The 15269-nt window shown below is 46.4% G+C and overlaps 2 protein-coding genes across 2 annotated transcripts; both read right to left on the bottom strand.

Annotated features, from left to right (window-relative positions):
- Positions 1–7400: 7400 nt before the first annotated feature.
- On the bottom strand, positions 7401–8467 carry LOC129586107 (uncharacterized). Its single transcript, XM_055479115.1, has 2 exons — positions 7984–8467; positions 7401–7796 (listed from the first exon to the last, which is right to left on the bottom strand). Exons 1-2 carry the CDS (start codon positions 8417–8419, stop codon positions 7684–7686), a joined length of 549 nt encoding a protein of 182 aa, XP_055335090.1. The 5' UTR covers positions 8420–8467; the 3' UTR covers positions 7401–7683.
- A 3914-nt stretch (positions 8468–12381) lies between these two features.
- On the bottom strand, positions 12382–13442 carry LOC129586101 (uncharacterized). The gene is made up of 2 exons (XM_055479108.1): positions 12836–13442; positions 12382–12656 (listed from the first exon to the last, which is right to left on the bottom strand). Exons 1-2 carry the CDS (start codon positions 13275–13277, stop codon positions 12547–12549), a joined length of 552 nt encoding a protein of 183 aa, XP_055335083.1. The 5' UTR covers positions 13278–13442; the 3' UTR covers positions 12382–12546.
- Positions 13443–15269: the final 1827 nt, after the last annotated feature.

Here is a 15269-nt window from a genome sequence, read left to right on the forward strand (position 1 = left end):
CGTTGGCCGTATATACTCAAGGCGCGTGCAAACTGTGGTGTCTGTCGGTCACCACCATCTAATGCACATATGCGCGTTGGCCGTATATACTCAAGGCGCGTGCAAACTGTGGTGTCTGTCGGTCACCACCATCTAATGCACATATGCGCGTTGGCCGTATATACTCAAGGCGCGTGCAAACTGTGGTGTCTGTCGGTCACCACCATCTAATGCACATATGCGCGTTGGCCGTATATACTCAAGGCGCGTGCAAACTGTGGTGTCTGTCGGTCACCACCATCTAATGCACATATGCGCGTTGGCCGTATATACTCAAGGCGCGTGCAAACTGTGGTGTCTGTCGGTCACCACCATCTAATGCACATATGCGCGTTGGCCGTATATACTCAAGGCGCGTGCACACTGTGGTGTCTGTAGGTCACCACCATCAATTCACATATGCGCGTTGGCCGTATATACTCAAGGCGCGTGCAAACTGTGGTGTCTGTCGGTCACCACCATCTAATGCACATATGCGCGTTGGCCGTATATACTCAAGGCGCGTGCAAACTGTGGTGTCTGTCGGTCACCACCATCTAATGCACATATGCGCGTTGGCCGTATATACTCAAGGCGCGTGCAAACTGTGGTGTCTGTCGGTCACCACCATCTAATGCACATATGCGCGTTGGCCGTATATACTCAAGGCGCGTGCAAACTGTGGTGTCTGTCGGTCACCACCATCTAATGCACATATGCGCGTTGGCCGTATATACTCAAGGCGCGTGCAAACTGTGGTGTCTGTCGGTCACCACCATCTAACGCACATATGCGCGTTGGCCGTATATACTCAAGGCGCGTGCACACTGTGGTGTCTGTAGGTCACCACCATCAATTCACATATGCGCGTTGGCCGTATATACTCAAGGCGCGTGCAAACTGTGGTGTCTGTCGGTCACCACCATCTAATGCACATATGCGCGTTGGCCGTATATACTCAAGGCGCGTGCAAACTGTGGTGTCTGTCGGTCACCACCATCTAATGCACATATGCGCGTTGGCCGTATATACTCAAGGCGCGTGCAAACTGTGGTGTCTGTCGGTCACCACCATCTAATGCACATATGCGCGTTGGCCGTATATACTCAAGGCGCGTGCAAACTGTGGTGTCTGTCGGTCATCACCATCTAATGCACATATGCGCGTTGGCCGTATATACTCAAGGCGCGTGCACACTGTGGTGTCTGTAGGTCACCACCATCAATTCACATATGCGCGTTGGCCGTATATACTCAAGGCGCGTGCAAACTGTGGTGTCTGTCGGTCACCACCATCTAATGCACATATGCGCGTTGGCCGTATATACTCAAGGCGCGTGCAAACTGTGGTGTCTGTCGGTCACCACCATCTAATGCACATATGCGCGTTGGCCGTATATACTCAAGGCGCGTGCACACTGTGGTGTCTGTAGGTCACCACCATCAATTCACATATGCGCGTTGGCCGTATATACTCAAGGCGCGTGCAAACTGTGGTGTCTGTCGGTCACCACCATCTAATGCACATATGCGCGTTGGCCGTATATACTCAAGGCGCGTGCAAACTGTGGTGTCTGTCGGTCACCACCATCTAATGCACATATGCGCGTTGGCCGTATATACTCAAGGCGCGTGCAAACTGTGGTGTCTGTCGGTCACCACCATCTAATGCACATATGCGCGTTGGCCGTATATACTCAAGGCGCGTGCAAACTGTGGTGTCTGTCGGTCACCACCATCTAATGCACATATGCGCGTTGGCCGTATATACTCAAGGCGCGTGCAAACTGTGGTGTCTGTCGGTCACCACCATCTAATGCACATATGCGCGTTGGCCGTATATACTCAAGGCGCGTGCAAACTGTGGTGTCTGTCGGTCACCACCATCTAATGCACATATGCGCGTTGGCCGTATATACTCAAGGCGCGTGCACACTGTGGTGTCTGTAGGTCACCACCATCAATTCACATATGCGCGTTGGCCGTATATACTCAAGGCGCGTGCAAACTGTGGTGTCTGTCGGTCACCACCATCTAATGCACATATGCGCGTTGGCCGTATATACTCAAGGCGCGTGCAAACTGTGGTGTCTGTCGGTCACCACCATCTAATGCACATATGCGCGTTGGCCGTATATACTCAAGGCGCGTGCAAACTGTGGTGTCTGTCGGTCACCACCATCTAATGCACATATGCGCGTTGGCCGTATATACTCAAGGCGCGTGCACACTGTGGTGTCTGTCGGTCATCACCATCTAATGCACATATGCGCGTTGGCCGTATATACTCAAGGCGCGTGCACACTGTGGTGTCTGTCGGTCACCACCATCTAATGCACATATGCGCGTTGGCCGTATATACTCAAGGCGCGTGCAAACTGTGGTGTCTGTCGGTCACCACCATCTAATGCACATATGCGCGTTGGCCGTATATACTCAAGGCGCGTGCAAACTGTGGTGTCTGTCGGTCACCACCATCAATTCACATATGCGCGTTGGCCGTATATACTCAAGGCGCGTGCACACTGTGGTGTCTGTCGGTCACCACCATCTAATGCACATATGCGCGTTGGCCGTATATACTCAAGGCGCGTGCAAACTGTGGTGTCTGTCGGTCACCACCATCTAATGCACATATGCGCGTTGGCCGTATATACTCAAGGCGCGTGCAAACTGTGGTGTCTGTCGGTCACCACCATCTAATGCACATATGCGCGTTGGCCGTATATACTCAAGGCGCGTGCAAACTGTGGTGTCTGTCGGTCACCACCATCTAATGCACATATGCGCGTTGGCCGTATATACTCAAGGCGCGTGCAAACTGTGGTGTCTGTCGGTCACCACCATCAATTCACATATGCGCGTTGGCCGTATATACTCAAGGCGCGTGCACACTGTGGTGTCTGTCGGTCACCACCATCTAATGCACATATGCGCGTTGGCCGTATATACCCAAGGCGCGTGCAAACTGTGGTGTCTGTCGGTCACCACCATCTAATGCACATATGCGCGTTGGCCGTATATACTCAAGGCGCGTGCAAACTGTGGTGTCTGTCGGTCACCACCATCTAATGCACATATGCGCGTTGGCCGTATATACTCAAGGCGCGTGCAAACTGTGGTGTCTGTCGGTCACCACCATCTAATGCACATATGCGCGTTGGCCGTATATACTCAAGGCGCGTGCAAACTGTGGTGTCAGTCGGTCACCACCATCAATTCACATATGCGCGTTGGCCGTATATACTCAAGGCGCGTGCACACTGTGGTGTCTGTCGGTCACCACCATCTAATGCACATATGCGCGTTGGCCGTATATACTCAAGGCGCGTGCAAACTGTGGTGTCTGTCGGTCACCACCATCTAATGCACATATGCGCGTTGGCCGTATATACTCAAGGCGCGTGCAAACTGTGGTGTCTGTCGGTCACCACCATCAATTCACATACGCGCGCTGGCCGTATATACCCAAGGCGCGTGCAAACTGTGGTGTCTGTAGGTCACCGCCCTCTAATGCACGTATGCGCGGCATTCCTACTATTAAAACGCATACACACACGGTCACCCACCGCTATCTAATGGGTATTTGTACGGTCACTACATACTATGAAACGCACACATGCACGGTCACTTTACTATCAAAAACAAAAATGCTGGCTGTTCGTATATACTCGGGACGCGTGTAAATGTGGTGTCCGCTGGTCACCATCTCTACTACTAATGTGTCCAGAGGCGCGATAGCCGTATAAAAATCCTATGCTGGCTGCTGGTGTTTCAGAGACTGTATGTTTTATCTCTTTGATAACTCAAGGTTAGCATTTTGCATTCCTATTTTTGCACCATACTTAAACCATTGCGTTTGTTTGTCGGTCACCGCCACCCCACTTAAAAGGGTAAAGGCGCAGTGTCCATTTGTACTCGAGGCTAATGCACATATGCGCGTTGGCCGTATATACTCAAGGCGCGTGCAAACTGTGGTGTCAGTCGGTCACCACCATCAATTCACATATGCGCGTTGGCCGTATATACTCAAGGCGCGTGCACACTGTGGTGTCTGTCGGTCACCACCATCTAATGCACATATGCGCGTTGGCCGTATATACTCAAGGCGCGTGCAAACTGTGGTGTCTGTCGGTCACCACCATCTAATGCACATATGCGCGTTGGCCGTATATACTCAAGGCGCGTGCAAACTGTGGTGTCTGTCGGTCACCACCATCAATTCACATACGCGCGCTGGCCGTATATACCCAAGGCGCGTGCAAACTGTGGTGTCTGTAGGTCACCGCCCTCTAATGCACGTATGCGCGGCATTCCTACTATTAAAACGCATACACACACGGTCACCCACCGCTATCTAATGGGTATTTGTACGGTCACTACATACTATGAAACGCACACATGCACGGTCACTTTACTATCAAAAACAAAAATGCTGGCTGTTCGTATATACTCGGGACGCGTGTAAAATGTGGTGTCCGCTGGTCACCATCTCTACTACTAATGTGTCCAGAGGCGCGATAGCCGTATAAAAATCCTATGCTGGCTGCTGGTGTTTCAGAGACTGTATGTTTTATCTCTTTGATAACTCAAGGTTAGCATTTTGCATTCCTATTTTTGCACCATACTTAAACCATTGCGTTTGTTTGTCGGTCACCGCCACCCCACTTAAAAGGGTAAAGGCGCAGTGTCCATTTGTACTCGAGGCTTGTGGCTACCGCAAGGTCTTTTTTTTGGTAACCGATACGACGGTACCTTTCTGCCGTTGCACTACTATCTACCGGGACCAGCGCACTGCTGGCATGCCAAGCTGCGTTCTGATCTGACCGTTGGTAGGGCTTCATGGAGGGCTACAGTAGTTTAACGTGTAGTGCTAAAACCGCTTTTAACAGCCAGCTCATGTGGAAAATATTTTGGTATTTCGCCGGGAAGCTTACCGCCACCTACTCGAATGGCGATCGAGTAAAATAAACAAGTCTTGACGTTACCTGATTCTTCAAAAAAAATTGTGGGAATTGCATTAAAACACGTTTAGACCCGGTGAAACCATGCAATGGCATGCATTCGCCGGCCCAGAAGGGCGTTCACCATAACTAACGAATTTAACACAGATTTTATACTATGCAATGATGTACAGATAAGTCTCAATTTTTGAGGAATATGGCTCTATCGTGGCATTACTGGTGAGACCGTAAATACCTCCAAATAGGCTTTACTTTAACACAATGTTTTTCAATATGACTGGCAAAAATGTCCGATTCAAAACTTTAGCCATATTCCGAGAACAGCGAAATGTTGATCTGCCAGGGAGGCCTCACCGGTCACATGGTTCTGCTCTACGGACACTGTACACACCTTTAAATTGTAACATTTATTCTACAAATTTTTGCTGATAAGTATGTAGATAAAAATTATTCGTAATAATTTAATGCTACGCTTCGGTCACTCAGTGCCCGCCAGAAGCGAGTGCACTTTCCTAGTGTTACTACTAACTCGACCATTGTTTGCTAAACCATTCATTCGGGTAGGGTTGTTCAATCAGGACGTAGGGCGTGCGACCATCCGGTCGACCTGGCGGAATGCTAAACCGGATGTAGTCGCCGTTAACTATCAACGACAGTGCCAGACTGGTTATAAACAGCAGCAAGATACTAAACATTCTTTAAGAAGTAAAGTTTCCCGTTTAGCTCGGCCAGTTTTATGTTTTCGTCAGCTTAAACCGCGAACGAACCGCCACCCTGTCCATGTACATGCCAGGCAATATCCATTCGACACCAAGTAAAGAAACTTCGGACAAGACTAAATTCAAGTGCTTTTCCCCGCGCCGGCATGGATGATTCGCTGACTAAGAAAGTACGTACTGTGAATACTTGCCAATAACCCCGGGGTTGTTAAGTGGGGATGGAAAAAGTGGGCACTGTCAGCTATAACACAATCCTAGAATGAACATTCCACATGTAAGCACTCAGCGTAAACGATCAGAATTTGCCAGTCTCTGCGAAGCAGCCGGCGCATGGGCTGCGTCCAGATTTTATGATTCACAATGTTTCCATCGCTGAGAGCGCTCGAAAATCCACCCACCAACTGAAAAATCAATGGTTGTATGGACAAGTGTTCAAAGAAGGCAGTTCCAACGTTAACAAAGTCCCAGACTTCCGGTGCAGAGTGCAGACACGCAATTGGTAATAGAAAGGAATAACGCTTCAAATCTGCAGTGCTACAGACTGTACACAGGATGTACGGAACACAGAAATGTGAAAATTCTCATTTACTATAAATATGAAGCAGCACTGTTTTCCTTGCCGCTGGCCCCCAGTATCAGATGGCGCTGGCTAAGCGCGCATCGATCATCGAAGGAGGAACAAAAGCAAACCCGGATGTAGGCTTTAATGCCGAAATCTAACACACACACCGCGCCTTGTGCGCCAGCCAAAACCAACTGGCCAGAAAACGGATCCTGCAGCCAGCACCGCTGTGTTGCAGGCCGTCAAAAAGCATGCCAATGCCCAGACAGGAAAATACCCAAAACCAACCAATGACAGAAGGGCTGAATCATAAGCCCGCCCTGACAGCAGTGATGATGAAAATTCTTCGAGTTAAATGCGCGTGAAATGCTTAAAGCATTATTAACGTATCTCCTGACGGCGAAAAGTAGACACTTTTGAAATAGCGAATTACTATGAAGCGGGATATTTAATGCTGTCTCCAGTACAATGTAGGACGAAATGGTCGCATAGCCCCATACCGCGCATTCTGTACGCATGCGGTGCAGTGCACTTGTACGAACCGGATATTTTCAAAATATCCGGTATTCAAAAAAAAAAAATATTCAAAATATTGTTTTGAACTCAGTCGTACAGTGCACTGTACTGCATTCGTACTGAATGTGGACATGTTGGGTATGCGACGATTTCGTCCTAAGCTGTAGTTTTCGTTTTCTAACAGTATTTTTATCCCTGAATGTTTTACTCTGTGTTATATAAATACAGCATGGTAGTGCTAACAGTTTCTGTTCCTGTGGCGTCGAGAATGAAAATATTAAGATAACAAAAACTTTCAAACATTTACCGCGTCATCCAGTCCAATTTTATTGACCGCAGCGAGCCGACCACAAGCGGCTAGCGGGAAATTAGTACTCTAAAATCAAGTTTGTTTAGAGTTTGATGCATACAGTATGCTATTCATTCTTTTGTATTTACACGGCGTCGAGTTTCTTCTAAGAGTGGTAACCGCCAAACCAAAAACATAATACGTGGGAATTCTGATTATAGGCGAATGCGATAATTATTATTTACTAAATAATAAACAAAGTCACCAAGCTCAGTAATTCTTATTAATGAATTTCTGTACATTTTCTTTAGCTCTGTCAGTGTAAGCTCTGGATTTAACCGTTACGCAATATTTACTAATTTACTGACGCCACCCAGCAGTTTAAAGAATTTTGTACAGGTACAGCAAAAGCGCGGTACGGTACAGACGCATTGCATTTAATCGTGTCAGTGCACTGAGTGCACCGAATGAAAAGATCATATACCACATGAAAGATGAAAGCTTGACAAAGGTTAAATTTACAAATATGGCTGTATAACCATCCGCCGTCATAACGATGTCATTGCGAAGTCTGTCTAACCAGTAAGCGGGGTCACCGGGCGCCAACGCGCAGACGTCAATTATATATGGTACCATCTGCGCGAACGTCCGGACAAGCGTTGCGCTGGCGGCACGGGATGTAGCCTCCTTCCGGTAGGGTCGCAACCGGCTCCATCGTGCACACGTCCACTAAAAAACACCCAAACTGTACTTGATTGTCAAAAAAAATGTAAATTTAGCACAGCGGATATTCCACCGGAAATGCAATGCAGACCAAATAAGCTAACATACCGGAGAAAATTTTTAAACTCTCTGACACACCGGATCATCTGTGGTAATCATATATGATTGCTAAGACAGTAACTGTCGCGCTCACCGTGCCATATTTCTCCAGCCTTAGCGTACCGATCGCGAACAGGTTCGGTCTGGTTCACTGGAGCCATATGGAAGCGATATGGCAGAACGTCGCGGAGGTTGCGGTTATTCTTCCAAGCCCAGTGGTGCGAGAAGCAGCACTGCGTCTGGACAAAATCGCTGTCCACATGTCCTGCCCGGCAGTTCCGGCAGTGAGGATCGCCGTCCACAGGGCACCTGACCTCCCCGGGCTTGAGAGAATCATCAAAATTATTCGCATCCTTTCCTTGAGCGTAAAGGTCATGGTTAGCTCTACCACCCGGAATGGGTTCTTCGATGAGGACATAAGGTGTGATGCCAGCCGGTTGACCTGGCGGGATGCTGTAAAGGATGTCGTCGCCGTTGACGGTCAAAGACAATGTCAGACCGAATATAAACAGCATCAAGATAACAAACATTCTCTTAGAACACGTAGATTTCTCTGTTTAAAACTTTAACTTAAAACGTCGCTGGTAACGGTTTGCTCAAGCATGTGTATGCGGTGAGCGCTTTATATGCCGCATTGCTCGGCCAGCTGCGTGCTTTCGTCAGCTTATACAGCGAACGAACCGCCACTGTTTCCAGGCAGAATGCCAGGCACCGTCCGCCGTACTGCAGAGTTACCTAAATTCAAGTGCTTTTCTCCACAGCTGCACAAGCAATGCGCTGACTGTGAACGTACCTACTGCGAATAACTGGCAATAAACCCGTAGGTTTGTTAAGTGGTGATGGAAAAGCGGGCACTGTCAGCTATAAAATGGTCGAAATTCTAGTATGCTCACTCTGCATGTACGTGTTCAGCGTAATTGCTCAGAATTTGTCCAAATTCCACGATTCGGAGTGCTTTATCGTTGACAGCTTTTCGACAATCCACCACCCTATTGAAGAATCTACGGGTTTATGGACAAGTGTTCAAAGAAGGCATTTTCAATGTCAGCAGAGGCCCGGTGCAGACACGGAAGTGGCATTAAAAATGAAGCGTCCACTTTATTAGTCAAATCATACGTAGTAGCAAATTGAGGAAAGAAACACACAAAGTACAACAAGAAAATTTCGTTCAGTTTATGCAGCCCTTCCATCGTGCCCAGCACAGACGCCGCTTTACCCCGTCGAATTTCTATTGACAGGCGCTGTCGTAAAAGTTGATGCTAGCGTGCTTCGGTTGTTTGCTACTGAAGAAATTAGAAATATCACTTCAAATTTGCAGTGCTAGCAGATAAATTCATGGATAGTGAGAAGGTGAAATTTTCTAAGTAAGCCAAAAACATTTACGAGCAGCCTGGCAAGATATCTCCACAAACTCCACTAAACTCATGAGATTTGGCTTCTGTCGTGCGATATCAATAAACATACATTAAGACCTTGTCCCGAATTCAAAGCGAATCTCGCTATGGTACGGTTGCTCAACCGCACGAGGTGGCTGTATACAGTGGCCAGGCCTATAGATACGGTACGCGAAGCCACCTCGCGAGGTAGAGTTGCTGTATCGCAACGAGATTCGCTTTGAACTCGGGACGAGGCCTTAGTATGCTATTTATACATCATACTAGCAGGACCTACTGTATACAGGCCTAATAAGACGCCTGTGCAGTACGTAAAATGTACCTATTTTTTATCATTATCAAAATCTATCGTGGAAGATGGGTTTACAAAGTGTAACTGGAAACAGAAGCAGACTACTGCAACGACCGTGCAGCTCAAGCCATATCAAGCCATACTGCACTGTATTGTTCCATGCACGCTGTGCTGTGCTGTATTGACTTTCTTCTGAAATCTAATCCGCTTTAATTACCTACGAAGCCATTATTTGTTTTCTACCTTAATCTCCGTGTTGTAATATTAACGTGGGGCTTTCTATGGAACGAAGAATCACAAGGAAGCCCTTATACCAGTACTGTTGAGGCGCTGACAGGCGGAAATAAACGCCTGGGTTATTCTCCTTTTGCGTACGGTTCTTAGATTTCGGAAACTGTTTTGAGAGTTTTTGAGTTTTGACCGTTTTCGAAGAATGCTTAATGTTGAGGTCTAACAAAATTGTTAACGAAAAATTGTTGATACAAAATTGTTAACGACAGTGTTGGCGTAGCAGCAGGTGAAGTGGGAAAACAACAGTTATCGCAAAAACCTTTCCAGTTTAGAATTTTCCACTTGTTTTTTTCGTCTTGTGGCAGAAATATGTTTCAGAAAATTCGCTTATTTTATTTTGTATTAAAAGCTGTGTTTAATAATAACGGCAACTCTGAAAATCAACCCAAATTAATCCAGCATTCCGATGTTCTGCATTGGCAACTACATATACATAACTGTCTGATCAACTTCGACGTCATCGAACCTCTTATTAGGCCTGTATACAGTAGGTCCTGATACTAGTTACACAAATAATAGTTAATCATACATTTAATTATGCCTTCTTTAAGAATATACTCGTATGTCCTACAGATAGTTGCATCGCTAAGTTGGGCAACTTTTATCTCAGAAAATCAAATCAAATAAACTACGACATTATTAAATCCCTAAAAATTTTGCAGTTGCTCGGTGAGATGTCTCCGACTTGAGTTTGGCAATTGCAGTGCGAAAAGAATAAGAATAATACTAGCATGTGTCTGAGAAAGGTCTGGTCCGCGCTTGATGGAAACAAAACACCGGCCATTACCTGTAATATTAAAAGCGATTATTGCATTTGCTTGTTCCAAATGCCTTTCAAATGCAGCACTACACCGGAAGTGTGGTTTTCTGCAGATGGAGAGTTCCCTTTCTACACACTCACAGTCTCATTGTTTGGAACTTTGGGGAAGGCCTTCGCTAAAATGATTCGTTTTATTGGCAGAAGAATACTGCGGAGTGACGGGGGAAGACCAACCGACGTTCCCATAGACAAGCTTTACATCTAACTGCTGTTACAGGAAATGCGGCTGCTACTTTGGGTACATTATTGCGCGACCGAAAGTTCATGATAATGATTTTGGTGATGATTTTCAGGCAGTGCGGCTTATCCCATAACGGGGACTGAACCCGATACAAGTCGAACTATAGTAGCCATGTATAATTATCATATCAGAGGATTTTCCAAGCAGGTGCAATCGTGGCTGATGCTATAACTGTTATGTAGTGGAGATAAGGAGAAGGTGTACTGAATAACCAGATGGCGGCCAAGTTAAGGGATTTGGCCCGGTACATAGCACCAAATTTTTTCGCTTTATTAATAACCAACACACATTTCTGGTAAGAAAAGGGAACACGTGATATTGTTTACAACAGCAAAACTTCATTCAAACTATCCACTCCATCCATCGTACCAAGGATAGATGCTGCATTTCCGCGTTGAATCTCCAGCGATAGTCGTTGGCGCAGGAACTCATGTGATCGACGCTCTCCTGTGTGCTGTTGCAGCCTTTTTCCCAGTTCCTTCACAATAGCGATAGCCGCCGGACCCCAAGGGCCCATCGTCTCAAAACCAATCGGGGAAAAGATGTAACGCCCTTCCAGATACGAGTATAAATGGGATTCGCACCAAATTCGTGTACATACACGGGAATATTCGCTTTCGCGCACTTCCAAACACATTTTTGGGTTGCTTTTTGACACTGTGTAGCCAAATGTTTTGTTTACATAGGCGTGAAATCCGTTTTTGCGCGCAACATCCGGTTCGGGAGCTATGGCTGTTAGAAAATACCAAAAAGTATAAATGCATTCAGGTGTACCAAAAGTCTCATTATGGACCGATCCCTTTCAAATTTTGCACGTAAATGATCATAACCATGAAGATCGTACCGGGCCAAATCCCTTAAGAGGTTTGATTTTTAGATCTTACTGGTAGAATGCTTGCGGGCCAGCAGCAGGGTGTTTGTGTCGTAGCTTCTGTAAGCGTCTTAGAAAATTTGCGCTCTATAGTGACTTAAATTTAAGTAAGCAGATTACAAGGCATCCAGAAGATGAACACATGCGTCGCAAAATTGCAAAACCATGTCATTTTCATTACCGTGTATTGTGTAGCTAAACGATCTAACTCGATGTAGCCGTCTGCAGTTAAAATGCCGGAATTGTGACCATATGTTTACAATTATTTAATTGGTCTGTGATTAATGACGAAGTTTGGTGTCATTTTTGCGATGATATGAATAGTCGGTAACACGACTAACGGCTCAACTATCGCGATATTTGAGCTTTAAGTAAATAAAATACGAATTCCGAAAGTTTAGAGACAAGATCTGTGTGTGAACCGACTTCGTAATAGGCAAAATTGTTCAAATGCTTTTTTCAACCAGATATTTTCGTAGAATACGGAACTCCGTAATTGTTCGAAGAGATCCTTTTGCTGGTAGTCTTGCTCTGTCCCATACATCAATACTGACAAGAATTTATTCGCGGTAGCAATGCTGAATATTGGATAAAAATATCATTTAACACACGCGCACACACGGGAGAGAAGAGGCTTAATAAAGATTACATTGGACATATTGTTGTACAGCGAGCCGCAGTTAGAAAAATAGGATTATCAAGACTGCCTAACCAATAACACGGGTTACCGGGTGCCAACGTACAGACGTCAATTGATGGTTCCATCTGGTCTAACGTCCGGGCAAGCGTTGCGCTGGCGGCACGGGATGTAGCCTCCCTTCGGAAGGGTCGCAACTGACTCATTCGTGCACACATCCACTACATCACATTAACATTAACACCCAAACTGCACTTGATTGCTAGCGCGACGTAAATTACAATGTCATGCGGACTGAACAGGCCAACGGGCCGGAAAATATTAAACGCGCACATGCTAGATCATCAGTGACAATCGTACTCTTACCGCAGTGCTAAGAAAGTGAACCAGTTGCGCTTACCGTGCCATATTTCGCCAGCCGTCGCGTACCGGTCGCGATCCGGTTCGTTCTGGATTAGTGGGGACAAATGGAAGCGATATGGCAAAACGTCGCGGAGGCTGCGGTTATTTTTCCAGGCCCAGTGGTGCGAGAAACAGCACTGGGTCTGTACAAAGTCACTATCCGCATGGCCTGGCACGCAGTCCCGACAGTGAGGATCACCGTCCACAGGACACCTGATCTGCCCCGGGTTGAGCTCATCATTGGCAAGTGCCTCGTTTCTGTTCCCGTCAAAGCCATATCGATCGCGGTTGGCTTCACCGTGCGGGTGGGGTTGTTCGATGAGGACGTAAGGTGTCAGGCCATCCGGTTGACCTGGCGGGGTGCTGTACTCGATGTAGTCGCCGTTGACTGTCAAAGACAGTGTCAGACCGGTTACAAAAGGCATCAGTATAACAAACATCCTTTTAGCAAAGCTTTCTCCGTTTAACGTAACACTCCGCTGATAATGTTCTGTTCAAGCGTGTTTCTGGGAACGCGGTAAGCGCTTTATATACCACATTGATCGGCTAGGTTTGTGTTATCGTCAGCTTATACCGCGAACGTACCGCCGCTTTTTCTCAGTAGATGCCAAGCACTGTCCATCGTGCAGTCTAGACAATTTCATAAACTCAAGTGCCTTTCCCGCAGCTGCACTGACAATTCGCTGACTGTGAAATTACCTACTGCGAATACTTGGCAACCAACCCGTAGGGTTGTTAAGTGTTGATGGAAAAGCCGGCACTGTCAGCTGAAATGATCCAGGAATGCAGACTCTGCAAGGTTACTCAATGTCATTACTCAGAATTTGCTAGTTTCTGCGAAAGAGTCGGTGCCTTGTACGCCCGGCGATGGGCGACGGGCTGCGACCAACTCCACAATTCCAAATTCTTTTATCGCTTACAGCGTTTTGACAATCCAGCAGCCACTTTAAAAATCTACGGTTTTTTGGACAGGTGTTGAAAGAAGGCACCTTTTTCAACTGTCAATTACCTTGAAAATTTTCCAATGGCCTACCCAAAAGCCTACCCAAATGGTGATACCAAACTTTTGAAAAATTTTCTTATCGCATTTTCCACTTTTTTTGGACCATCGGAATCTCCTGCCTTTTTGATCGCAAAATTTCCTTCCTTTTTTCACCATCGAAATTTCCTTCCTCTTTCTGATCAAAGCAGATTCCTTCCTTTAATTATTCCTTCCTCTTTTTGATGAACACAGATTCCTTCCTTTAATTACTCCTTCCTCTTTTTGATGAAAACAGATTCCTTCCTTTAATTATTCCTTCCTCTTTTTGACCAAAAAACATTCCTTTATTTATTTATTCCTTCCTCTTTTCAACCTTAGGCGTTGGCTGCTTCGGCGGCAGCGTACGTTAGGGCTCTGTCACTTTCTTCTGCGAGCTTGCACTTTTGCGGTTTTGCCTGTGTTTCTGTCAGTCAACCATAGGCCAAGCAGTTTATCATTCCTGAATAGAGTGCACGGTCTTCACTCTGCACATCCACTCGGTTTCCTGGCTTTTGAACATAGACTGTCGCCTCCTGATCGCATTGTAGATATTCAAGAGAAAGTTGAAAAGTACAGATTTTGCAGTCCTTATTTTGGTGCCTCTCTCTGCCGCGAACTAAACTGACGGCATTTTAAGACTATCCGATGACTCATTACTGAGGCCCGAATCATTACTGACGGTGAAAGCATGAACGCGACATCGCTGTACTTTCGCAGGCTGGTCACGGGTTCTCGTGAAGTGAACTACGGGAACACGGTGCTGGTGCACCGCGACACCGGCCAGTGGTGGCTGGGATACGTTCAGGATATTGACGGCGATTACTTCCTCGTTGATTTCGACGCCAGAACAATCAAGGCCCAATGGATTCATTCTCAACACCTTTGGCCACACCATTTCCTACCCAAAACTGGGATATCACGTCGTGGTTCCTCGGTGTACGTAGCGGTGCATCCTGTGGATGGAGAGCCAAGGGTATTTAGAAAGTGCACCATCCTCTGGCACGGGCAGAATATCTTCTGCGCTGGGCCCATGCTCAAACTCGGACTTGGACTCAGACTTGGACTACTAAAACTTGGACTTGGACTTCACTTGGACTCTAAAACTCGGACTTCACTTGGGCTCTAAAACTTGGACTTCACTTGGACTCTAAAACTCGGACCTTACTTGGACTCTAAAACTTGGACTTTATGACTTCGACTTGGAATTAGGCGTTTCTTATGTTTCTCATGTCTTCTTACGTCTCTTCATGTTTTCTTAGGTATTCTTAGGTTTCTTAGGTTTTCTTAGGTTTCCTTAGGTTTCTTAGGTTTCTTAGGTTTCTTAGGTTTCTTAGGTTTCTCAGGTTTCTTAGGGTTCTTAGGTTTCTTAGGCTTTTTAGGTTTTCTTAGGTTTAGTAGGTTTCTTAGGTTT

The sequence above is a fragment of the Paramacrobiotus metropolitanus genome, unplaced genomic scaffold, assembly GCF_019649055.1.
Source record: "Paramacrobiotus metropolitanus isolate TYO unplaced genomic scaffold, Prichtersi_v1.0 Parri_scaffold0000019, whole genome shotgun sequence".
NCBI classification, from domain to species: Eukaryota; Metazoa; Tardigrada; class Eutardigrada; order Parachela; family Macrobiotidae; genus Paramacrobiotus; species Paramacrobiotus metropolitanus.